Genomic DNA, 27,408 nt, shown 5'->3' with positions numbered 1-27,408 from the left:
GATTTCAGAGTTTTTTGGTGGTCTTCCTAAGCCAGGATTCATACACGGCTAGGACATCCGGGTTGGCAGAGTGTGCTAAAGCAGTGAATAAAACAAACTTAGGGAGGAGGCTTCTAATGTTAACATGCATGAAACCATGGCTATTACGGTTACAGAGGTCATCAAAAGAGAGTGCCTGGGGAATAGGAGTGGAGCTAGGCACTGCAGGGCCTAGATTAACCTCTACATCACCAGAGGAACAGAGGAGTAGGATAAGGGTATGGCTAAAATATATGAGAATTGGTCGTCTAGGACGCCCGGAACAGAGAGTAAAAGGAGGTTTCTGGGGGCGATAAAATAGCTTCAAGGTATAATGTACAGACAAAGGTATGGTAGGATGTGAATACAGTGGAGGTAAACCTAGGCATTGAGTGATGATGAGAGAGATATTGTCTCTAGAAACATCATTGAAACCAGGTGATGTCATCGCATGTGTGGGTGGTGGAACTGAAGGGTTGGATAAGGTATAATGAGCAGGGCTAGAGGCTCTACAGTGAAATAAGACAATAAACACTAACCAGAACAGCAGTGGACAAGGCATATTGACATTAAGGAGAGGCATGCTTAGCCGAGTGATCATAAGGGTCCAGTGAGTAGTGAGGTTGGTTGGGGTCATGGCAATTCAGACAGCTAGCCGGGCCATGGGTAGCAAGCTGGCAGAGGATGGAGGTCTGTTTTTAGCCACCTCGTGCGTTTCCGTCTGTAGATTAGTGGGGTTCCGTGTGGTAGAGGGGACCGTTCAGATGGGAGTTCAGGTAACGTCGCGACGGAGGGGCCAGTTGGATAACTCCCTCGTGCAGATAACATCGGTAGTCCAGTCGTGAAGGCCCGGTGGGGCTCCGCGTTGGCAGTAAAACGGGTCCGGATAGGTGATTGTAGCCCAGGAGTGGCTGATGGAACTCTTCAGCTGGCTAGCTCCGTAATAATTTACGTTTGCTCCGGGACCGACGTAAGCCAATAGTCACTCGGATAGCAGCTAGCTAGCTGCAAGATCCAGGTATAAATGTCCAGAGCTTGCGGTAGAAATCCAGGAATATGGAGAGAAAATAGGTCCGGTATGCTCTGGTCTGAGTTGCGTTGTACAAAACTGGCGATTAAAGACGTTAATGATACTCAGTTGTGTCCTATTACTCATTATGATTTCCCTATTAATGGGGCGGGGGGGGGGGGGGGGTGTTTTCTGGTTTCCTTTGCAGCTTTAATTGTTTTACAGTGGGTGTTTGTTTCCTGAGTGAGTTTTCGAGACTTAGTGGGGGGGTTTTTCCCCAGTGTACTGTGATCCTGCGGCTACTGTTTATCAGTAAAGCATTTATGTCTATCCTTAACCACTGACTCCTCGTCTGGTCTCTTCCCTGCACCTGGGTCCAACCTCACCACGTCACACTGACCTTACCGCTGTGTGTCTGACCTCATGCCGTGGACCTATCAGGTATCAGAGAGCAGGGACTGACACAAACACACACTCTGTTATTTGCATGTGCCTATGGGCACACACATACGCACACAGCCTGACCTAGTTAGGGAGAGTTTAGCCTTGTGCAATGTGCCTTGTTAAAATGTAAATTCCAATGAGAAGAGTATAACTCCGGAGTATAACTCACAAAAATGTATATGTTTACCTGTGGCCAATAGGCATGACGTCTGTATGCATAAAACAAATGGATGTTAGATGTATGTGTGAGTACATATAAGCACAGATAGAACAATGAGACAGATATTTCACCGGATGTATACACTTGAAGCATCCGCTCGGCGTGGCCGGCAGTGGGAGAAGATGGAACGAGATGGATTTTGGTCGGCATTCTGCTCATTTTCTCGTCAATGAAATATTTGATCTCAATTCAGTTTTCTGTTCCCCAAAACTAGAATCTGTTACGAACAGAGTGGACTAAAGTTTTGTAGACTTTACCCTTTGCAAAAACAACAAAAAAACAACAACAAAAAAGATGTTGTTTAGAAGGAGAGCAAAGGCGAATTGAGTTATTGCACACACGCACTTCAGAGTAGGCGGTCCCTAACATACATATGCACATGATTGTGAGAGCATGCCAATAGGATCTCACTAGCTCTTGCTTGGCTCTGCCCACCACCTTGCTTGTTCTGCCCACTATGACTCATTTGTTCCCATTTGAAATGACCGGCTGTGGTCTTTCTTGATTTAGTTATACAAAATGTTTGATATAAGTGTGAATAAATGCCAGTCTATCTGTGACTGTGTGTGTAGGTAAAGCAGGTTTGACTGAGGGTCTATTACCTCTCTTGAGCACACATCCAGACTGGGACTTCGGCCAGCTGGGGCCAAAAATAGCTGCAGTGGTCACAGACCCAGTCCCACTTAACTACACCTGTACACTACATGGGAACACATCTATGTTGCACAGAATATCTGGTTATTACCATGACTGGAGAAGTGTTTAAGGAGAAACTTCACCCTTTTTCAACATGAAATTAGTCATCTCTAGCACCACCCTAACATCAAATCAAACTTTATTTGGCACATGCGCCGAATACAAGTGTGGACACCGTGAAATGCTTACTTACAAGCCCTTTACCAACAGTGTAGTTCAAGAAAGAGTTAAGAAAATATTTACCAAATAAACTAAAGTAAAAAATTATAAAAAGCAACACAATAAAATAACAATGAGACTATATACAGGAGGTACCAGTCAATATGCGGGGGGGGGGGGGGGGGGTACAGGTTATTCGAGTAGCAGCAGTGTACAAAACACAATTTTTACGAAACAATTCGTAAAAATCCAAATAACTTCACAGATCTTCATTGTAAAGGGTTTAAACACTGTTTCCCATGCATGTTCAATGAACCATAAACAATTAATGAACATGCACCTGTGGAACGGTCGTTAAGACACTAACAGCTTACAGACGGTAGGCAATTAAGGTCACAGTTATGAAAACTTAGGACACTCCGGGAATACACAATCCCTCCATCAGTCCGCAATTGGCTGAGAGAGGCTTGACTGAGGGCTTGTAGGCCTGTTGTAAGGCAAGTCCTCACCAGACATCACCAGCAACAACGTCACCTATGGGCACAAACCCACCGTCGCTGGACCAGACAGGACTGGCAAAAAGTGGTCTTCACTGACGAGTCGTGGTTTTGTCTCACGAGAGGTGATGGTCGGATTCGCGTTTATCGTTGAAGGAATGAACGTTACACAGAAGCCTGTACTCTGGAGCGGGATCGATTTGGAGGTGGAGGGTCTGTCATGGTCTGGGGCGGTGTGTCACAGCATCATCGAACTGAGCTTGTTTTCATTGCAGGCAGTCTCAACGCTGTGCGTTACAGGGAAGACATCCTCCACCTTTATGTGGTACCCTTCCTGCAGGCTCATCCTGACATGACCTTCCAGCATGACAATGCTGCTCGTTCTGTGTGAGATTTCCTGCAAGACCGGAATGTCAGTGTTCTGCCATGGCCAGCGAAAAGCCCAGATCTCAATCCCATTGAGCACGTCTGGGACCTGTTGGATCGGAGGGTGAGGGCTAGGGCCATTCCCCCCAGAAATGTGGGGGAACTTGCAGGGGCCTTGGTGGAAGAGTGGGGTAACATCTCACAGCAAGAACGGGCAAATCTGGTGCTGTCCATGAGGTGGAGATGCACAGCAGTACTTAATGCAGCTGGTGGCCACACCAGATACTGACTGTTACTTTGTTTTTTCCGATGGCATCATCCGGAGACACTGATGACATCATCGGGTGTGAATCATGTGATTTTAGCCAACTATGAGCAGGCAAAGATTACTTACTACCACATCTATATGACATAAGGATATTGTATCTGGAATGTGCTCATACTGAAACAAAACAGAAAAAACTAACAAACATGTAATTTAACCTTTTATTTAACTAGGCAAGTCAGAACAAATTCTTATTTACAATGACGGCCTACACCGGCCAAACCTGGGCCAATTGTGCGCTGCCCTATGGGACTCCCAATCATGGCCGGTTGTAATGCAGCCTGGATTCAAACCAGGGTGTCTGTAGTGACGCCTCTAGCACTGAGATGCAGTGCCTTAGACCGCTGCGCCACTCGGTAGCCCAACATGGGAAAGTGTGAGACTTTGACCTCTAACCCCTGACCTCTCTGCTCCTCCCTCAGCTGAAACTTGTGTCCCCTCAGTTTTAGTTGTACGTCCCTAATATAAAAATAGCAAAAAACGTTCAAATTATTGAGTGACAGCTTGGTGAAGAAATCTGGATCTCCGCTGTGCTGTATCGACAAGCGGCGCAAGGAGAATGTCTCCATAGCCCTCTACACCTCCGAGTGTTCCTGAAGGTCTTTGAACAAGAGGAGGCGGCCAGGTTAGCCTAGAATCCTACCCTAGCCGCAGGTTTTCAGTCCAAAAATGTTATTTTAATAGCAACCGGTTCATAGGAAGAGAGTGGCTGGAATACTCAATATAATGCCAATGCAAGAACCCAAATGATGCCCCGCTGTATAGCTACATATCGGTATGTTTCCTCATAGAGATAGATACATTCTGTTATGGTTTGTAGCCTACTGGTTTTCGTGGTTGTAAATGGAACTGTACGTTGTGTTGGAAACGTGTTTATTGTCGGCCTGGCATTGCTTAATTGATTACGTGGTGCGAATATGACCCACAGAAGTGTATTTCGCCATATCACAACGTGTTGCTGTACTCATGAGCGGAATGATTTTCCATTTTTAAAGTGGGCCTTTACTGGTCTATTTGTGTGGCAAGACAGCTGTGCGTGGCTGCATCTCACTGTAGTAGGATGTGTTCTGGCTATTTGGATCTCCATTCACCTTTTTGATTACTGTGTTTGTTTACTGTTTAACGTAACCAGCCTAAATATCGATCGTGCCTTTGTCGATCTGCTATTTTGTTTACTAGGTCTACTTGGTACAGTTGTTTTGATCCGTTCGGAATTCATTCGTTCGCATTCGCCAGGATTCTAAGCCAAACTGCTTGCTATTCAGTATTTTAGTTTGCACGCATGAATAACTAGGCGACTACTTTCAGCATTTATTTAGCATTATGTTGGCAAGACAGCTGTGTGTACGCCTGCATTCATATAGGCTGTTTGTATTTATCTTGTAGCCTACATTCATCACCAAGATGGGCCTTGCTTTAGTGTGTAGGGCGCTGTCCATTGTTCTGATACAGCGCAGCGTAGATCAGCTACTTTAAAAGCACTCAATCAATGGCCTCTGCGTTTGAACTCTGTATATTGTGGTATAGTGTGGCGCCGGGTCTGAGGAAGACCCCCTCTGAAGAATCCCCCTCCCCTGTCCATTTTGGTTGATCTCTCTCCTCTTACTATCTCGCTCTCCATCTCGTTCGTCTGTCTGTCTCTCTGATTCTTTCCACCCCGATGCCCCCCAGCAGAACAGATAAAGTTGTATCTCAACCTTGACAGGGACAGACAGAGGATGGGCCCCAAATGGCACCCTACTCCCTTTATAGTTCACTCTGTAGGGAATAGGGTGCCTATTTGGGATGCATCCAGAGAGACAGCACCTGCCACACGAGTCCTGATCACAATGACTGACTGACTGTCTGTCTGCCTGGTCGTGGTATGATCGCTATGACGACGATCATCAACAGGATGTCACGTCCAACCGTCACTCAGACGGAGACGGCAGGTAGCCTAGCGGTTTAGAGCATTGGGCCAGTAACCGAAAGGCTGCTGGGTTGAATCCCAGAGCCAACTAGGTGAAAAATCTGTTGATGTGCCCCTGAGCGAGGAACTTAACCCTAGTTGCTCTGGATAAGAGTGTCTGTTAAATGATGAAGCAAAAAAAACAGGGAGATGTGGCTTGATAGTCATAGTTTCAACAGTGCTTGATGTGGACTGAAATGGGTGCTGGTACTGTTTATAGAGGAGCCTGTACATATTACTGGTGTGTACTGGCCCAATTCAGGCACTGGTCATAAGTCATTTTTTGGTTTCGTGTGCCAGTGGAACCAAATGGGAAAAATGGGAAATGGTCTGTCAATGAATTCTCTTTCCCTTCAGCAGGAAGATGGCGCCGACAGACATAGCAGCTCTGCTTCTAGCTCCTAAGCAACTTGAGTGTTTTTTTGTCCTTCACCCAGTACCCTGCCGTGACCTTAAGTCACTGTCACTAGCCGGCTACCACCCGATTACTCAACCCCTGCATCTTAGAGACTGCTGACCGTTGTACATAGACATGGAATCACTGGTATCTTTAATAATGGAACACTGGTCACCTTAATGTTTACATACTGTTTTACTCATTTCATATGTATATACTGTATTCTAGTCAATGCCATCCCATTCAACCATTGCTGTATAAATACTATTCTATCCTACGTCTTCCACATATATACTAAATATTCTCTCCACATACTGTCCATAATGTCTATACATCCCATCATTTATATTCCGGACTCCGACATTGCTTGTCCTAATATTTATATATTTATTCCATTCTTTTACTTCTAGATCGGTGTGTTTTGTAAATTGTTAGATACTACTGCGCCGTGGGAGCTAGGAACACAAGCATTTCACTACAACCGCACTAACATCTGCCAAAATATGTGCATGTGACCGATAACATTTCATTTGATTCAAAAGAAAGTTGGAAAGCATCATTAATAAGAAATCCAGCAAATCTTTTAGAGGAACAGTGGAAGTTGATAAAGATCTTCTTTCTTGGTAAACGTAATAATTAAGAAGCACTTCTATCACCTTCCACTGTTCCTCCAAGAGTTGCTGGATTTCCAATTCCTGCTGTAGACACCAGCGAAGGCAGAGTAAATACACTGAGTAAATACACAATATGTTAACACTGGCACCACCATTCACTGGCCATGTCATGAACAGATCAGTCCACCTACACCAACTAACTGTGAAGTGTGTCCAGAGATGACGTCATAGAAGGTTTGCATTACAACCAAGTCTGTGGCCCTGGTTGATTGGTGCTGTTGGCATGGTTATAGGTTGGTTTACTACTACTAGTAATATGGAGTTCAAATGGATGGTCACAGATCTCTTAAAACCAGGGTTGGTAAAACCGCCCCACCTATCTTTCGACTCTCTCTCTGTCACTCACTCTCAGCTGTTTCCCCTAGTGCGGCCAGTCACTTGACCTCTCCTCGTGCTCCCCTGTGTGCGCACCAACAGCTGCGTCCAGGTGACACCGGTGGTGCCACCTTTTACGTGGACAGCGCATGGACTGCCCGTTGCCGCGTTCAAATCTGAACCTATTTCCAATTATATAAAGTTGACTATAAAAAATGTACTGGTCACCCTCCATTATACTACTCTTATGGCTAAACGACACCTGAAACGTGTCAAGAACAAATGTGTGATATATATATATATATATATATATATAATTAGCGCCAAACATACTAGTGTCAACATATTAACTTTAGCATTGTTTAAACTGATATAAAAATCATCCTTGTCACTCTGTCTACACAAAAGGGATGTACATTAATATGAAAACAAATGAGACTGTCAAATAAAGAATGAAATAGAATGAGGGGAAAAACAAATATTCAAGAAGTCTTGTGCCATGTGCGTAAAGTCAAATTCCTCTTACCGCAGACAAAATATTAACATTTCTGAACATGCAAAACCCCCAAATATGACAGATTACTTACTTCAGACGAGAATCCCTGAAAGAATCGATATCTATGGTAAATGGTTTATTTCCCGTCTTTAGTGGGAAAAAAAAAACGGGACTTAAACTGTTCATGTGTTGCTATAACACGTTAGTCAGTTACTGTGGGTCTTGTGAAACTTCACTTTCCATTCGGTTAGTTCCTCGTCACAACTTCACCACATCTGCATGGCTTTAAACCCCTCCTCTCGCCTTCCAACCGTCTATATAAATGGGACCCCCCCCCCCCCCCAGCAACGAGTTTCCACTTACGCATGCACGCCCAGCTGTCAGTGGTACTTTACAGCTGTCAAATCTTCAAACCCTGCTCTACTGCGCCACCTTGCGGCGATATAAAAATATATATATATATATATATATATATACTAACAGCATGTTTTTCCTGGTGAGGTTAGCCAACATCAGCGTTTCCCAATGTAGGCTGTTTTTTTGCCCTAGCACTACACATTGGATTGAAATACCCAACTCTTCTTCAAGCTCCATGGACGACATGGTGAGGGGCCATATTGAGACACATTGTGGCTTTACAATGTGAAGAATACCCTAACCACAGCCATGTATTTAAGTACATTGCTCTGACCTCTAACTGTCAAATGAGCAACCACAGAAACGTACATTTAAATTAACAATTTTATTGTTTATCCCATAAAGCATTTTCCATATTTCAAATAGCAGTAATGTGGCAAACGGCAATGGAACCATTTACAATAAACAAAATACATTCCCACTTTAATTCAGTCAAAATTAAATGTCGTAAAAAGTTCCAATTACTCCAATCAATGTTTATTCCTCTGAAGTTGTTAATTTAAGAATTATTTTGCTTATTGGTTTCAGATGAAGACAGAGAGCACTGGCAGAACGCTAGTAGAGAAACAGAGATTGAAAGAAAAGAGACCTCTTCTCTCAGCATCTCCCTCATCCCTCTTTTCCACTCCTCTCATTCTTAGACCTATTAATGATTTTTATAATAACCCTTTACTAGAAAAAAAAAAAATAATAATAATAATAATAGCACCCCTAATTCTTTACAGGCACAGTAGGGGTACTACAGATGCCACAGCGACAATTAATCAGAATTACCGTAGTAGTTATATCAATCATAATAAACAAAAAACAATGTTGCAAGTCTGGGGGGGGGGGGGGGGGGGGGGGGGGGGGGTTAGCAAATTTGGTGTGTAGTCAAAAAAACACAAGTGTTCCCAGCCCTAACAAACCCACTACTATAGGGGAAGTGGTATTGGTGTCCACATAAGCAGACTACACAACTTTGTACCTTTAGTTCATGTTGTGATGTCAGTGGCTGTTAAGACTATCAAAACACATGGTCAACTAGTAGAATGGTAGAGTAGCCTAGCTGAAATATGATGCAATTTCTCAGCCCGACAACAATGTCAGAGATGTTGGAGCCTTCCGGAGAGGCAAGTCTACTACTTCTAGGCCTACGTGAGGATTGTGACAGAACTTTAAGGACGCAGCTGAAATCGTGTGGAGGACATCAGAACGAATCTGGTAACGCAAAAAGATGCCAAGCCTGCACCTAAAGCCCATTACTACCCAACCTGGACAGTTCTAGTATAGAGCAACAGTCAGCGTGTTTGAGCAAGGCACAGCGCAGAATCGCTAATCTTGATCACATAATGAGTAGTTATTTAGAATGCAAGGTGATTTGGAGATCAGTGATTCTGAGCAGTCCATCTGCAATGTACCAGTAGTCAATCTCAAACATGCATGATGATAAGGAGACAAAGGGTATGATGTCATAAAGAGTAGCCAACCTTAATCAGAACCATATATGGAGGCAACATCCATTCTATAGCAAAGTTAGGCATAGAAATCTGACAAATCAAAAAAAACAATTCCGTGTCGTTAATAAATATGAATAGTGCAGTGAAAACGAACGCAAAATCTTTTACTTTTCAAAATTCAGCTTTGCCAGCCCATAACCCTAAGAAACACACATTAAAGAAGTACTCTGCTGTCCTCTTCTCTAGACACAGTTTGATGACACCTAAATTAAATCAAATATTAATTGATTATTGATTGATTTCTGAAACTGGCTGGCATGTCAGTGTGTGGCCAGTCTGACTGATGCTGGAAGATTCTTCAGCTTTCCCTTTCCATCTAGTCATCCCTCCATTCCCTAGACTGGACTTAAGAAGCTGCTTTCTCTATCTTCCCACCTGTCACCTTACAGGTAGAGAAACTGGAATGAAATTAATAAGTACTATCTTATGTTAGAAATCATCTATAGACAGGAATTTACCTTTCAAAATTGAATAAATATGCAGGAGAGAGTTCAAGACACAAGCAACAGCCATATTCAATCAAATCCGCTAAACAAGCTTTCTGGGGAGAAGTTAAATTGAAAAAAAATAAACACTCATTCTGAGCGGCCAGAAAGATAGTTTGAATCAACTACAAAGTTGCGTTTCTTCTCTGCTTTGTCCCACATTGTAAAAATGGTGTTGTCAAGGAGCTACGTGAACCCAAACGTGCGTTCTTTCTGCACAAGAGGAGTGGTATTTTCAAGACCTATTCTGGTAACACGTTAAACCAGGCATGATTAAATAGGAAAATCCCTCACTTACGGTCAGGGCCCGTATTAAAAAAGTCAGAGTGCTGAGCTAGGTTGTATCAGCTCCCTCCTCTTCACTTCCTTTGTATCCCTCTTCCTCTCACCGTCTCAGATTGTTCACCTTTCATCCCTGGCATTATCCCACAAAAAATGTATTCTTTAATTTTTTCCTTTCCCTGCACTCCATCTTCACCTCAACTTGCTCCCCTATTTATTTTATAGTTCCTTCCCTTTCATTCATTCCCCAAACCCCTCCCACCCCCTCTTCTCCCCTTCACTCATAGAACATGTTAGTAATATCAGAGTCCAGGCTGTAAATCCAGACCAGTAGCGGGAACGACATTAAAACGAACGACCAGGACACGCCCTTGAACGCCCTGCTCACGGCGGCGGTAATGCCCCCTGGCCCTTGACCCCTCCGCCGGCGCTCCCGCTCCTCCTCCTGGCGCTCCACATTGGTACCCGGCTCGATCCAGTTCCGGGCCAGGAACTTAAGGGCCTCGTCCATGAAGATGACAGGCAGGGACATCTTGAGGACCACAACCCACTGTGGCCATGACAGGGGGCGGATCTGGAACACCACCTGGATGGGAGAAAAGGCAAGGGAGAGAGGGGAGAAAAGGCAGGGGAGAGAGGGGAAAAGGCAGGGGAGAGAGGGGAAAAGGCAGGGGAGAGAAGGGATGGGAGAGAAGGCAAGGGGTGGTTAAACAATGAGATATCGGAGGAGCACAATGTAACACACAGGCACTTCATTGTGCAGCAGAAGTCATTTTGGCACTTTAAAAAAAATTCAGTCAAGTCTTAGTCCCATGTTTTGGCATTTGAATATTGATTTAGTCTGTCAAAACAATGGGACCATTTTGGTCAACTAAAATGTCCTTTCATTTTAGTCACATGACATTTGTACTGCCTCATTAACCTCTAGTAAATATTAAACATATCACTGACTTCCATGTGCATAAACATACATAACCTTGTCCTACCAAGATATTTTTCTGCATTAGATCATATTCTTCCACAACGCATAAATAATAATATTATATGAACTCAGCAAAAAAAGAAACATCCTCTCACTGTCAACTGCGTTTGTTTTCAGCAAACATGTAAATATTTGTATGAACATAACAAGATTCAACAACTGAGACATAAACCAAACAAGTTCCACAGACATGTGACCAACATAAATTGAATAATGTGTCCCTGAACAAAGGGTGGGGGGTCAAAATCAAAAGTAAGTTCGTAATCTGGTGTGGCCACCAGCTGCATTAAGTACTGCAGTGCATCTGCACCAGATTTGCCAGTTCTTGCTGAGAGATTTTACCCCACTCTTCCACCAAGGCACCTGCAAGTCCCCGGACATTTCTGGGGGGGGGGGGGGGGGGGGGGGGGGGGAAATGGCCCTAGCCCTCACCCTCCGATTCAACAGGTCCCAGACGTGCTCAATGGGATTGAGATCCGGGCGCGTCGCTGGCCATGGCAGAACACTGACATTCCTGTCTTGCAGGAAATCACACACAGAACGAGCAGTATGGCTGGTGGCATTGTCATGCTGGAGGGTCATGTCAGGATGAGCCTGCAGGAAGGGTACCATATGAGGGAGGAGGATGTCTTTCCTGTAAAGCACAGCGTTGAGATTGCCTGCAATGACAACAAGCTCAATCCAATGATGCTGTGACACCGCCCCAGACCATGACGGACCCTCCACCTCCAAATCGATCCCGCTCCAGAGTACAGGCCTCTGTGTAACGCTCATTCATTCAACGATAAATGCGAAACCGACCATCACCCCTGGTGAGACAAAACCGCGACTCATCAGTGAAGAGCGGTTTGTGGCCATAGGCTCAAATGTTGTTGCCGGTGAGGACCTGCCTTACAACAGGCCTACAAGCCCTCAGTCCAGCCTCTCTCAGCCTATTGCGGACAGTCTGAGCACTGATGGAGGGATTGTGTGTTCCTGGTGTATCTCGTGCAGTTGTTGCCATCCTGTACGTGTCCTGCAGGTGTGATGTTCGGATGTACCGATCCTGTGCAGGTGTTGTTACACGTGGTCTGCCACTGGGAGGACGATCAGCTGTCCGTCCTGTCTCCCTGTAGCGCTGTCTTAAGCATCACCCAGTACGGACATGGCAATTTATTGCCCTGGCCACATCTGCAGTCCTCATGCCCCCTTGCAGCATGCCTAAGGCACGTTCACGCAGATGAGCAGGGACTCTGGGCATCTTTCTTTTAGTGTTTTTCAGAGTCAGAAAATGTATGCCAGATGAACGAACACACACACTTACAGGCAGGGGGTCAACGTAGAGGATGAGGAAGTGGAGCGCCATGGAGAGACAGATAGCTCCCACCAGCCAGGGGTTGGACCAAGGAGGCATCTTCAGCAGGGACTGGTTTTCTGACAGACTGAGGACAAGGACACACACAGCGGAGCTCAGAAATGGACCAGTACAAACTCAAAAGATGCCAATAGAATATTGATATTAACACAACAGAGCTCTGGATATCAGTACAAAGTCAGATGTCAGTAAAATATCCACACATATACTAATCTGATAAAAATCTGTACTCAATTGAATAGGCACGCATATCATGATCTTTTTTGTGTGTTTAATTTGATGTAAACATTTGTCTGATTGAAAAGAGCAAAGGTGGACTACAAATGCAATAGAACTGAATGAACCGTACAGTCAATATTCATACATGTAGAATGTACTGTGACTAACAAATAGAAATGTTATTGTACAAGAACTAAAAACCTGTTCTGTGTCACGTCACAAATAATCATCTCTGTGACCGATGCTAAGTACCGCAAGGAATTGTTGAGAGTTGCAGCTTTAGTAGCGTACCTGTTGAGGGCATTACACATTTCTATGGTAACGAGCACAGACAGGGCCATGGTCATGGGGTAGGGCGACTCGAACACTGAGCACTGCACCCCCGCAAACTCCCCGTGGCCTTCACTGCACTGTAGATAGTGGGACTGAGAGGAGGAGATGGGTAGTGAGTGAGAGGTCAGAGACGTTAAAGTAAGAGAAGTGAGAGAGAGGGACGTGTTCTTACCAGTTGGTAGAAGGAGAGTTTGGGTCCGTCGTGTGCTGCCATGAACCACCAGGCAGCAGCTCCTACTGTGGCCGCTCCCACGTAGCCTGAGAGAGAAGTCAAAGGTTAGATGTGTATATTCTAGAATCCCAGCTGATATTGTGACGTAAAAATACAAAAACCCTGTCTGTTCATAATCTATAGCCTCACAATGTGGTGTCTGCCATAGATATAGATCGAGATATACTAGATTTACTCACATCCGACAATGAGGTATCTGCAGAAGAGCCAGCCAGAGATGAGTGGCTCCTTGGGGGAGCGTGGGGGGCGGGACATGATGTCCAGGTCAGGAGGGTTGAAGCCCAGGGCGGTGGCCGGGAAGCCGTCTGTCACCAGGTTGACCCACAGCAACTGGACTGGGATCAGGGCCTCGGGCATGCCCAGCGCAGCCGTCATGAAAATACTGGAGGGGAGAGGGTCAGAGTGAGGGAGGGATACAACATAATTCAGAAATCCTCTTTCACTGTCCCAGACTGCTATTTTCCCTCAAGTTAATCCCTTCAACCATCCCTCCTTTTTTAAATGTTCCTTCTCCCTATTGTCACCTGACCTAAAGAGTAGTCCTAAATGTCCACCACTGTTCTGTTATCCTTCCCCTTTATTTATAACTGTAACCCCACCACCCTCTCTCCCTCCCCTGCTTCCATCCCCCTCTCCACACCATACAACCTCTCCTATAAACAGTTTCATTTTGTTATAGATTGCTTTCCCTTCCTCTCCTCTAATCCATCCCTCTCCTCTAATCCATCCCTCTCATCCCCCTATCCTCACCAGACAACCTCTCCTATGTTGGAAGAGATGAGGTATCGTATGAACTGTTTCATGTTGTTGTAGATGGCTCTGCCCTCTTCTACAGCCGCTACGATGGTAGAGAAGTTATCATCAGCTAAGATCATCTCGGAGGCGGACTTGGCCACAGCCGTGCCTGAACCCATGGCGATACCGATCTCTGCCTTCTTCAGGGCTGGCGCGTCATTTACTCCATCACCAGTCTGGGGGAGAGTGGGATGGAGGGAAGGGGCAAGAACAGGCAGTGAGTCAAAACAAGGGAGGAAATGCATGAAAGGCCCCACACAATGCAAACATGCCCTTTTAAGTGTCAAAGTAGAGCCCTAGACAGGGACACTGTTGCCAGAGATACACTAAACACACTCACACAGCCCCCCCCCTCACCATGGCTGTGATGTCATCAAGGCTCTGTAGGTACTCCACGATACGGCTCTTGTGTGTGGGTTCCACGCGGGCGAAGCAGCGTCCGGTACGACAGGCCTGCCTCTGGAGGTGGGGGGGCAGCTCGTCAAACTCCCTCCCCGTCAGGCCCCCTGAGAACGGGTCGTCCCTGCCCGCCTCCTCCTCCTCCTCCGTGATGATGCCCACACGACGACAGATGGACATGGCCGTGCCCTTGTTGTCACCTGGGGGGGACGTGAGTTTAGAGGCAAGACGTTTGAGATGACACCCAGCAGGCAAAACGGTTTAAAATTGCGTTATTACGCCCGGGCCGATACCAGTATCGTGATACTCGATAGTGTCGTGGCAAGTAAACAAAACGGATTTAACTTAGAGGAAAAAAATCCATAATGTCACATTTATTAAATTTTCCAAGTTAAAGCAAACAATATTTGACATACAGCAGCTTTTTAAAAAGGACAAAAAAAGTTTGGTCTGCATCGTGTCTTCATTTTTGCCATTGAAAATATATTGCAATACTACTATCGTCCCGGCCTTTCACGTTATAATATCATTTTAAGGTAGACGAGTGGGAGGCTAGAAATTCTGTTCAGTTGACTTTATTGAATCCCCTCAGATTATGTGTCTTGCATCTCCCCATCCAACAAACATGTATCACAACACAACAAAGGGAGTGTGTGTGAGGCGTGTCATACCCGTGATCATGATGACCCGGATGCCAGCCTGTCGACACATGCGGACCGCACAAAGTACTTCCTTCCTGGGGGGGTCTAGCATCCCCACGCAGCCCACGAAGGTCAGGTCCGACTGGGGGGACATTGTTGTTTATTTTACACTAATCAAATAAAACTGTATTTGAAGTGCCTTTAAAATCCACAACACACTTTAGTAAAAATCAATAAGAGATGAATAAAAAGTGCATAATAACACAAAGGATGAAATAATCCTAAAAATCACTCACCTCGTAGTCGGCGAAGGTAGCCGAGTTCTCTAGGTTGAGGGAGCGTATTTCGGGGGGTGAGTCCCGGGTCGCCATGGCGAGGCATCGGAGGGTGTCCCGCCCCGTGGCCCACTCCCTGACGGTCCCCTGGAGCTGCTCCCGCCCCGCTGGTGTCATGGGCACCCGCGCGCCCCCGTTCACCCGGATCCAACGGCAGCGCTCCAGCACGCTCTCCGGAGCTCCCTGGGAGAGAGAAGACAAGTTGATACAAAGTGAGGAGAGTGATAGAGAAAGAGCTCAGAAGAAAGAAACGCGTAAGGAACAGAAACGACAAGAAAGAACAGAGAGAGGAGAGAGCTGACCTTGACAAACATCTTGGCCCCCGTGGCAGAGCGGCTGAGCTTGTTGGGAGAACAGAACACTGACATGGACTTCCTGTCACGAGAGAACTCCAACGTCAACTCCTTCCTCATCAACTGTTTAATCACCTGATGGAGAGGATAGAGGGAGGGAGAGAGGAGATATCATTCAATCATCCTGCCAGGAGGTAAATTAGGTCAGCACGTCTCAAATGGTACACACAGATTTTTTCAAAAGCACGGACACAGATGTTTTATTTATTTTAGACACACACCGAGCAGCAGGCAGTAGCTCTCTCGACAGCGGACAGTCCTCGGAGGTCTGTGTCGAACACGTTCATCTTCTCCACCAGACAGCACAGGGCCGTCTCTGTGGCTTCGCCTACCTTCTCATACACACCCTTAGACTGGGAGGGGGGGAGGGGGGACACCCACAGGTTAAGGGTCAACAAGGATATTATTTGAATGTATTATTCCAAACAGATGCTACTGGACTGGAACAAAAAAAAGTAGCTCTCCAGGACTAGAACTAAGAAGTGTCTGTCCGTGGACATTTGTATGTATCATGGTGTGCAGGGCAGAGCACTTGTTATATGTGGTGCGCAGGGCAGTGGTTATATATGGTGCGCAGGGCAGGGGTTATATATGGTGCGCAGGGCAGGGGTTATATATGGTGCGCAGGGCAGTGGTTATATATGGTGCGCAGGGCAGTGGTTATATATGGTGCGCAGGGCAGTGGTTATATATGGTGCGCAGGGCAGTGGTTATATATGGTGCGCAGGGCAGTGGTTATATATGGTGCGCAGGGCAGTGGTTATATATGGTGCGCAGGGCAGTGGTTATATATGGTGCGCAGGGCAGTGGTTATATATGGTGCGCAGGGCAGTGGTTATATGGTGCGCAGGGCAGTGGTTATATGGTGCGCAGGGCAGTGGTTATATGGTGCGCAGGGCAGTGGTTATATGGTGCGCAGGGCAGTGGTTATATGGTGCGCAGGGCAGTGGTTATATGGTGCGCAGGGCAGTGGTTATATGGTGCGCAGGGCAGTGGTTATATGGTGCGCAGGGCAGTGGTTATATGGTGCGCAGGGCAGTGGTTATATGGTGCGCAGGGCAGTGGTTATATGGTGCGTAGTGGTTATATGGTGCGTAGTGGTTATATGGTGCGTAGTGGTTATATGGTGCGTAGTGGTTATATGGTGCGTAGTGGTTATATGGTGCGTAGTGGTTATATGGTGCGTCGTGGTTATATGGTGCGTCGTGGTTATATGGTGCGTAGTGGTTATATGGTGCGTAGTGGTTATGGTGCGTAGTGGTTATGGTGCGTAGTGTAGTAGTTATGGTGTGCATGGCAGGGCAGGGGTTATGGTGTGTAGTGTAGTGGTTATGGTGTGCAGTGCAGTGAGTAAAGTGGGCTGGCACTGTTCTCACCTCGTTGTAGTCCAGAGAGGAGTCGTTACACAGAGCACAGATAGAGGCCATCTCCACCAGGCCCTCATACTGACTACACTTCACTATCGTCTCATCCTTATACCTGGGAAAGAGAGAGAGGACAAAGAGAAGAGAGTTAAAGGTGGATATGGAAGATGACATGGGGAGAGATAAGAGGGAGAGAGGGTAAGAGAGAAAGGGGAAAGATGGAGTGCAATCAGAAACGTGATTCAACTGGAATATATATATTTCCACACTGAGGTTGAAATAAAACAGAACTTGTGAAAAATGATCATGTCCAATTGACAAGACTGCCTGAAATTTCAGCCTATTTTGGTGGGATAGAGTTTTGGCCAGCCTGGTGACATCACCAGGCAGTAAATTAGTTAATAGACCAATAAGAAAGCGTTCCAAACCCCTCTGCCAATAACAGGTAGTTTTCCCCTCCCCACTTAACAGTCCTAGCAAAATTGGGGATGAGTGATTCGTCATGACATCTAGTGCTTTCAAGACAACTGGAAACTCCAAAATCTTCAGGTCAGAATTTGAGAGCTCCAGAAAGATGCGAGAGTTTCTGGCATGGAATTTCATGTTGGATGACCATTCAAAGCGATTTTTCCCGGTCAGGGCTCGTTTTGTTCCCGAGTTCCCCGTTGTCTTGAACGGACTGAAGTCCGATATTTCCAAGTTCCCAGTTGTTTTGAACATGGCAATCATCAGTTAAGGGTTAAAAGGTTAAAGGCACTCACACTTCCCCTTCCGGGGCGTAAGTCGATCCGGTCACCGAAAACTCACTCAGGGCGCATCGCTCCCCTGACACACTGTCCACAACAAATATCTACACACACATGCAGATACAGACAGACCGGGTTAGAAAATAAACACTCATTGTCACAATCAGTTAGGTTAGGTCAGCATCAGGCTGAGTGTCTGTCAATCAACATGCCAAACCACTCCACTTTCAGGTCAGCTCCAGGGAACCAAAAGTGGTTACTCATCTCCTATCTCCATTTCCCCCCCCCCCCCTCCCTCTCACCCGGTGGACAGACATCTGGTTGGTGGTGAGGGTGCCAGTCTTGTCGGAGCAGATGACAGAGGTGCAGCCCAAGGTCTCCACAGAGGGCAGACTGCGGACGATGGCATTCTTCCGGGCCATGCGTCTGGTCCCCAGAGCCAGGCAGGTGGTGATCACAGCGGGTAGGCCTGTGGACGGGCAAGATTGAATAGGGTGAATGGACAGTTCAATATATGGTTCCATAATGGTTCTTCCGAGTCATGTAACAAAAGTACACTGGCTGATCAATCCATTTATCGAGTTAAGAGCCTACATGGACACAGAGAGGAGCTGTCTTGAGAGAATTCATTTTGGTTTAGATTGCTCAGAATAGAATTGACTCATGCTCTACTTTGTGTGTGTCACATGGAGGCAGAGAAGGAAATAAGAGAAGAGAGATAAGAGAGAGGTGGTTGGTCCCACAACGTACCCTCAGGGATGGCAGCTACAGCCAGTGCCACAGCGATCTTGAAGTAGTAGACGGCCCCTCTGAGCCAGCTGCCACCGTGGACCGGGTCATTGAAATGGCCCACGTTGATACCCCACACTGCCACACAGATCACTGTGATCACCTAGAGGGAGGGAGAGAGCCTGTAAGCACAACACTGCCACTCACAATTTTTTAAAACATTTTTATGTTATTTAACTAGGAAAGTCAGTTAAGGAACAATACAGCTGACAGATTAAATAAAATGAATGAGGAAAAGAAAGAGGGAAGAGAAGGAAAGTCCTTGTACCTTGGACAGCTGTTCTCCAAACTGGTCCAGTTTCTGCTGCAGCGGTGTTCTCTCTGGGTCTGTAGCAGCCATCTCATCACGAATCTTCCCGATCTCAGTCTGCACCCCTGTAGCTACCACCACACCTATAGCTCTGCCCGCCGCAATGTTGGTGCCCTGGAAGAACAATGATACAAAGCAATGTGTTGGTACACTCTTAACTACTACAGGAGTTTGATCTGAAAAGCAGCATAATTCTCCAGATCAAATTGAAACACGAATCAAGAGAAGAAAAAAAACGTAGCGATTACTGTCAACACAAGATCAGAAAGACGTCTTTTCAACCAGAAATACACAATGTATTTTCAACATTTTGTCAAAAACCACAAAGAAGTGTTTCCAACGTCTTGTGCTCATTGGGTAGATGTATTATAAATCACAAATTGTGTTCTGACTATGTAGGTGGCGTGAAGGGGGGGGGGGGGGGTCAACAACATGCATCTCACACATTTGGTATCGTTTAGTGATATACAGAACAGAATACGTATGTGGGGGTAGGTCTAGTACCAACACAGCCCTCGATGGTCCAGTTCGATGGCTCCACTATCAGACTATCAGTACATTGACCTGGAAGACAGTAGTCTTGAAGCTCGTTCACCTGGCTCTTCAGAAGTGAATGAGGAGCACTTTAGTAGGTTACATCACGCAGTATATTGTGTGTTTTTGTACGTGTCCTGTGCAAACAATGCGAGTGATGTTTTATTCAACAAACGGTTGAGTCACACCTTCAACACTCACATCAAAGCATCACAGTGCACACACACACACACAGTCCTGAGTTCTGGTTCCTCTCTCACACCATATCTCCCATTAGATCAATAAAACACACCACACTCGCTCTCCCACACTTACAAACAAATGTGCACCTTTTAGCTTGATGCCTTAATCCCACGTGCTGTGCAGGTCTATTTCTAATCAGATAATGCCCCCCCCCCCACCACACACTCTCTCACCCACCCACTTACAGAGAACAGCATGTTTTTCTTGTCCTGGTTGACGGCTCGCGGGTCAGGCACTGGGTCTGTGTGTTTGATCACAGACACCGACTCCCCCGTCAGGATGGACTGGTCCACTCGCAGTGTGGTGGAGCGGATGGAGGTCAGCCGGATGTCTGCTGGGACTTTATCACCCACTGGGGGAAAACGGGGCAGAACGGGGAGGTGATGGTTCAAGTCTTACATTGCAGAAATATGTGGACACCCCTTCAAATGAGTGGATTTGGCTATATCAGCCACACCCATTGCTGACAGGAGTATAAAAATTGAGCACAAGCCATGCAATCTCCATAGACAAACATTGGCAGTTGAATGGCCCATGCTGAAGAGCTCAGTGACTTTCAACGTGGCACCGTCATGGGATGCCACCTTTCCAACAAGTCAGTCTGTCAAATTTCTGCTCTGCTAGAGCTGCCCCAGTCAACTGTAAGCAAACAGACACCTCACAAGTCCTCAACTGGCAGCTTCATTAAATAGTACCCGCAAAACACCAGTCTCAACATCAGTGAAGAGGCGACTCCGGGATGCTGGCCTTCTAGGCAGAGTAGCAAAGAAAAAGCCATATCTCAGACGGGCCAATAAAAATAAAAGATTAAGATGAGCAAAAGAACAGAGCATGGACAGAGGAATTCTGCCTAGTAGGCCAGCATCACCTCTTCACTGTTGAGAATGTTTGAGAATGGTGTATTGCAGTACTATTTAATGAAGCTGCCAGTTAAGGACTTGTGAGGCATCTGTTTCTCAAACTAGACATCCTAATGTACTTGTCCTCTTGCTCAGTTGTGCACTGAGGCCTCCCACTCCTCTTTCTATTCTGGTTAGAGCCAGTTTGCACTGTTCTGTGAAGGGAGTAGTACGAGATCTTCAGTTTCTTGGCAAGATCTCACATGGAATAGCCTTCATTTCTCAGAACAAGAATAGACTGATGCGTTTCAGAAGAACGTTTTTTGTTTCTGGCCATTTTGAGCCTGTAATCGAACCCACAAATGCTGATGCTCCAGATACTCAACTAGTCTAAAGGAGGCCAGTTTTATTGCTTCTTTAATTAGCACAGCAGCTTTCAGCTGTGCTAACATAATTGCAAAAGGGTTTTCTAATGATAAATTAGCCTTTTAAAATGATAAACTTGGATTAACTAATACAAACATGCCATTGGAACACAGTAGTGATGGTTTCTGATAATGGGCTTTTGTACGCCTAGGTAGATATTCCATAAAATAAATCAGCAGTTTCCAGCTACAATAGTTATTTACAACATTAACAATGTCTACACTGTAATTCTGACCAATTTGATGTTATTTTAAATAAATAAGGGATTTTCTTTCATAAACAAGGACATTTCTAAGTGACCCCAAACTTTTGAATGGTAGTGTATATAAAACATACTTGGTAGCAGTTTAAAAAAGGTGAGTGGACATCCTCCCTTTATAGTGGACCTTTGTCCAGCTACTGTATATTTCCACATTGAAGCCATGCAATTTCTTAGAACAATATAGAATGCAAACAGGGTCAAGTTAACATACTGAATTTAGCAAAGATGGGATAGGTCTACATTTTGTTATTTAGTTTCTGTAAGCTGTTTAACCAACTATAATGGACTAACATTGGAATTGATTCCAAGGCAATACATAAAAGACCATAAATACACATCTTAAAGCAACCACATATTTCGCCATGGAGCACATTTCTGATTGGCCAGTGAGGGGCCAAGTCGACACACTTGTTTATTCATAAAAACCCAGCCCTTTCGCGCCCATGCCAGCAAACAGCGCCGATAATTATGGTTGTGAAAATATAAAAAATATTTGACACCGCCAGTTCTAATACAACTCATATTATAATACAACCCATACTAAACTAAAGCCCATAGACTATTATCATCTTATTTCCACACAACTGCTGTTTTGTTTATTTATGGGTTATTTATCAACCAAATTAATTGATAAACATCTCAAACTCTGCAAGATCATTGGCTCAGAGGGATAGACAGGCAGTGATGTGATGATTGATGCGATAAACAGTTACGTTTTTTTTTTAACAATCCTCCATGGATGATTCCCAAATGGCACTCTATTCCCTAGCTCTGGTCAAAAATAGCGCACTATAAAATGGAATAGGGTGCCATTTGGGATGCATCCCCCAGTGTTCCGCTGTGTAAACTGTGATTGGTGTCACAAAGTTCCCATGCTCTTTAAGCCAAACATCGCCACTGTGAATCTCGGAGTCACACACAAATAAAAAAAACACTCAACTCCCATTTCCTCTGTTACTTCTTTGAAGCTCTAAGAATAGAAACGGAGCGCCTTGAGGATTCGACAATTGGGGCGGTCTTAACCCTTTGAGCTGTGGTGTCGTTAAAAGTCACACAGAAATTTGAAACTGACCCCTAAACTGCATTTTCAGTCAGATATCTGTAAAAAGTTTAATTGAGAAAATATTTGGAAAAGAAAGGTTAGCGTCGCTGACCCCGGCTGGCCTCATTCCCAGAGCTTATCAAGATGCAGGGATATTGGGTATTGTAGGCCTCTTCGGATATCACATCAACTGACAGCACCTTGATTAAATTATTAATTTCCCATAAAATCTTTTTGATTTCCATGATGCGAGAGGGCAAATATCCAACCCATACAGATAAAAACATGTCTAGGGTACCTAAAAAGAATATTTTGGGAAATTTAAACAACTCTGTCAATAATAGAACACTTTGGGTATGGGATTTACTAAATGGGTATGGGATTTGTAGTTTCTGTTTCCCCCTACACACCTGCCACCGTCGCTGTGTCTCCACTCCCCAGGTACAATGTATAGAACACTAGGGACCTTTCAGGAGTTACAGAATTTGTAGTTTTTTCCCCTACCTGCTATAGTACCTCAATATCATAGGTGTTTTTTGGGGGGAGTTACTGTTCTTCTTTCCATTATTGGAGGACTTCTAATATAAAGAACACTTAGGCCCCAAGACTAGAGGATGGTGGGATTTTTCTGCCTACCTGCTATAGTACCTCAACAATGTTATCAGTTACAGTGTAGAACACTGTGGTCCCTAGAGGACTCTGGGATTTGTAGTTGTTCTGCCTACCTGCCACCTCCACTATGTCCCCAGGTACGAGGTCCTTAGCCCGGACCCTCTGGACACTCTTCCTGTCCTGTCGGTACACCTTCCCCATCTCAGGCTCATACTCCTTCAGCGCCTCGATCGCGTTCTCAGCATTACGCTCCTGGAAACACACACACACGTGAATGAACACACATCGTCACACATTAAACTTGTTTATGCATGAACACACACACACAAACTTAGGAAGGAACACGCACTGATGCAACATGTCAAAACCCTGACTTTACCTGCCACACCCCGACGATAGCGTTGGCGATGAGGATGAGGAGAATGACGAAGGGTTCCACAAAGGCTGTGATGGTCCCCTCTCCTTCCTCGAACCAGGCAAGAGTCTGTCAGAAGAGAGAGAGAAGAGAGGTAAAAGAGGAACTTGTTTTCAACAACCAAGAGAGTATGTGAACAGAGATGGTAATACTGTGAGGATATATAAAGAGTGAATAGTAATGCTCAGAGCAAAATATTGAAATAGCTAGAAACATATGTCTGACTGGCTTTGGGTAGGCTGTAACTTAGCCATATACAGTAAAGCTACAGTATTTACGATAATGTTTGTTCAGGTTGTCTTTGTGTGTTCTTACGAAGGAGATGCAGGCAGCCAGCAGAAGAATCCGAACCAACAGATCCTCAAACTGTTCCAGGACCAGCTCCCAAAGCGACTTCCCTGGAAACACAGATATGGAAAGAATGTAAATGCAGGGGACAGACAGAGAGAGAGAGAGAGAGAGAGAGAGACAGAGACAGAGAGACAGAGAGAGAGACAGAGAGAGAGAATGAACATCTTACCTTCTTCTGCCGGTAACTCTGCATCATGGAGTTCAGAAATCCAGAGAGAAAGAGAGATTGTTATAAACATAGTAATAACATTATCAGCCATCATCAATATCATCATCACATTACTAAACATAGGCCTAACTTGGGTGTCATTACTTTGTAATAATCATTGAAACAATTGAATACTGGTGAGAGTAAAAGGGGTCAAGGGTTAAGGATTAGGAGTGAAGTGTTTGGGCTATGTCCCAAATGGCACCTATTCCCTACATTGGTCCTATAGGTCCTATAGGCGCTGGTCAAAAGCAGTGCACTACATAGGTAATAGTGTCATTTAGGTCACGAACTAGGACATACCGTTTGGGCCCCATCTCTCCTTGCTCTTCCTCAGCTGTTCACAGCTCAGGCCTGTCGACTCATTCACACAGAAATACCCCAACACCTCCTCGACGGTCTTAGTATGGGCATTGTCCATCCCTGAAGGAGAGCGGGATAGAGAGAAGCGGGGTGGAGACGGGGGGAGTGTGAAGGTGGATACACAACACATCAGTAGGCCTACATAACATTAAATCTTAACTAGTGAAAATAAAATGGAGGGGGGGGGGGGGTAATTGTGTACTCTCCATTCTATTCATGATCTCACTGCACTGAATGAAACATGACCACAATATGGGGACCGACTTGATGCTGTAAATACCGATAATGTTGAGACCGAGATAACCGCCTGAGGACATTACAAAACGAGCCTAGATAGTGAATCAGATGCACCTGTTGCATGTAAATTAGGTTGATTTACAGCACCTGTTCGGTTCAGGAGGGGGTTCAACACATGATACAATAAACTTCGCAACATCATAATATACTAGAACCGTGAATTCTCCGTCACGTTGTGCTAAATGCACCTATCGATGGTTCGAAAAAGATACAATGTCAGAATCTCAGAATGTTACCGACAGAATCATCTTCGCAGCATCCGACGCAGAGCTCAAGTGAGCACGCAGACACCGGTCAAGTGTTTGTCAACCACTCACATTATTTTACAAATAAAATAAAAGTAATGTCGTGTGTTTGTTGACATACAACGATAGTCTTGTTGACGAGCTTTTAAATATCTGCATTGAAGGTAAATGTCCTACTTCCAGGCCGAGCCGCTGCGACGCCTTCTATATGCTAACATTTGCTAACTGGCGTTCTTAGAATCGGTACCTAGCGAATAATCCTGTTTGCACGGGACGTTTACGCTCAATTAATTTAGGGAGACTTACCAGTACACTACGTATCCCGGTATTGCGTTGACTAACAACTAATTCCGAAACGTTGAGTAAATATATATCAAAACACAATATCAAAACAAATAGGATTAGAAAACCACAAAAAGAAAACGGTAATTCCCACGACGAATTGAGAAATCGATCTAACGTTACATTAACTGCCTAGCTATCTCTCCCACTGAATCACTAGCTAACGTTACGTCCTGGAAAATTATAAGGAAGGCATTTTCAGAGAACAGTAATTTTCTTCCGGTACAACTAAGATTTGTTGGAGCCGTATTCCCCTACTTTTATATTTGATTACAACACCGATGTCGTGCGCTTTAATCCACCCGCTATGTCACAGCTATCTAAATAGCCGTCGCTTTATTTAATGCTAGGCCACAGAATTACACAGTTGTGCATCAGTGGCAGAAATCGTAGGAGCAGAAGTTAGGCCAATTAGAGACCTGGGATTTAGACTGAATTGGCTGTACAGCGAATCACATTGCAGCAACTTCTATAAACCCGCCTACCAGTGATTTGCTGCAGGAGGGTGGAACCCCAACCTTGCCCTTGGCTCAGTGTTTGACCAATGAACGTGCTGTGCGACAGTCATTTTTCAGATGATTGCCTTTTGTACAACACAATGGGTTCGTCAAGGACACTCGCTTCGCGTTACCCCTGACCAATAGTAAAGTTTGTCAAGCAAAATAGGCGGGACGTAGATTTAAAGGTAAAGCTGAGAGCTCCCTCCCCCAACGCCCATCTGTCACCAGAATGCTAATGAGTGACGCGCAATATCGGACTCTTACTACAGCTCCGACCTGAAGATCACCGACATCATGATTTGATCTCGTATTTTTCCAAGTTCCCAGTTGTTTTGAACGCGGCATGTCTGGTCGCATATGTACCTAAAGTCATATGTGGTCAGACATTATGTGCCCCCCGCCCCATCTCTCTCTCTCTCTTCTCTCACACACACACACACACACACCCTCCTATCTGCTCTATAAGAGGTCACGTTAACAGCAGGTGGCTATTGCTAGTCTGACGCAACACATTAGCCTACATCACGTATTCGGGGCTATTACTCAAATCAAATCACATTTTATTTGTCACATGCTTCATAAACAACAGATATAGACTAACACTCACGGGCCCTTCCCAACAATGCCGAGAGAAAAAAAATGAAATACTAGAAAAATAATAAAACAAGGAATAAATACACAATGAGTGACAAACTTGTCTGTATAGCTACATATACACTGAGTATACAAAGCATTAAGAATGCTTGAACTTTCCATGGACAACTGACTAGGTGAATCCAGCTGAAAGCTATGATCCCTTGTTGATGTCACTTGTTAAATCTACTTCAATCAGTGTAGATGATGGGGAAGAGACAGGTTAAAGAAGGGTTTTTAAGCCTTTTAGACAATTGAGACATGGATTGTGTACAGTCGTGGCCAAAAGTTGAGAATGACACAAATATTAATATCCACAAAGTTTGCTGCTTCAGTGTCTTTAGATATTTTTGTCAGATGTTACTATGGAATACTGAAGTATAATTACAAGCATTTCATAAGTGTCAAAGGCCTTTATTGACAATTACATGAAGTTGATGCAAAGAGTCAATATTTGCAGTGTTGACCCTTCTTTTTCAAGACCTCTGCAATCCACCCTGGCATGCTGTCAAATAACTTCTGGGCCACATTCTGACTGATGGCAGCCCATTCTTACATAATCAATGCTTGGAGTTTGTCAGAATTTGTGAGTTTTTGTTTGTCCACCTGCCTCTTGAGAATTGACCACAAGTTCTCAATGGGATTAAGGTCTGGGGAGTTTCCTGGCCATGGACCCAAAATATCATTGTTTTGTTCCCCGAGCCACTTAGTTATCACTTTTGCCTTATGGCAAGGTGCTCCATCATGCTGGAAAAGGCATTGTTCCTCACCAAACTGTTCCTGGATGGTTGGGAGAAGTTGCTCTCAGAGCATGTGTTGGTATCATTCTTTATTCATGGCTGTGTTCTGAGGCAAAATTGTGAGTGATCCCACTCCCTTGGCTGAGAGCAAGGGGACCATCCACACATGTTGTGTAGACAGTGACACATTCTATTACACAGTAATAACACATTGAGTATACCAGACATTAGGAACACCTTTCTAATCTTGAGCAACT

At 45.0% G+C, this 27,408-nt stretch overlaps 2 protein-coding genes across 2 annotated transcripts in view; both read right to left on the bottom strand.

Moving 5' to 3' along the window:
• Nucleotides 1-7,841, bottom strand: part of LOC109894150 (large neutral amino acids transporter small subunit 3) — a 44,572-nt gene extending 36,731 nt beyond the window's left edge. Inside the window, exon 1 of the mRNA XM_020487394.2 lies at nucleotides 7,656-7,841. Within this exon, the coding sequence (XP_020342983.2) occupies nucleotides 7,656-7,750 (95 nt within the window). The 5' untranslated portion in view covers nucleotides 7,751-7,841. The remainder of the gene's footprint in view (nucleotides 1-7,655) is intronic.
• A 450-nt stretch (nucleotides 7,842-8,291) lies between these two features.
• On the bottom strand, nucleotides 8,292-25,675 carry LOC109894770 (sarcoplasmic/endoplasmic reticulum calcium ATPase 2). The gene is made up of 23 exons (XM_031828442.1): nucleotides 25,243-25,675; nucleotides 24,335-24,454; nucleotides 23,993-24,010; nucleotides 23,788-23,870; nucleotides 23,437-23,541; nucleotides 23,171-23,309; nucleotides 20,062-20,228; nucleotides 19,058-19,213; nucleotides 18,751-18,892; nucleotides 18,303-18,469; nucleotides 18,016-18,104; nucleotides 17,267-17,369; nucleotides 16,112-16,243; nucleotides 15,840-15,965; nucleotides 15,499-15,720; nucleotides 15,233-15,344; nucleotides 14,520-14,761; nucleotides 14,118-14,338; nucleotides 13,547-13,749; nucleotides 13,308-13,393; nucleotides 13,094-13,227; nucleotides 12,533-12,650; nucleotides 8,292-10,833 (listed from the first exon to the last, which is right to left on the bottom strand). The coding sequence occupies exons 2-23, from the start codon at nucleotides 24,450-24,452 to the stop codon at nucleotides 10,525-10,527; spliced, it is 3,192 nt and encodes a 1,063-aa protein (XP_031684302.1). The 5' UTR covers nucleotides 24,453-24,454; nucleotides 25,243-25,675; the 3' UTR covers nucleotides 8,292-10,524.
• Nucleotides 25,676-27,408: the final 1,733 nt, after the last annotated feature.

The sequence above is a fragment of the Oncorhynchus kisutch genome, linkage group LG7, assembly GCF_002021735.2.
Source record: "Oncorhynchus kisutch isolate 150728-3 linkage group LG7, Okis_V2, whole genome shotgun sequence".
Classification (NCBI taxonomy): domain Eukaryota; kingdom Metazoa; phylum Chordata; class Actinopteri; order Salmoniformes; family Salmonidae; genus Oncorhynchus; species Oncorhynchus kisutch.
The sequence above is the reverse complement of the archived record's forward strand: the minus strand, read 5'-3'. Positions and strand labels throughout refer to the sequence as shown.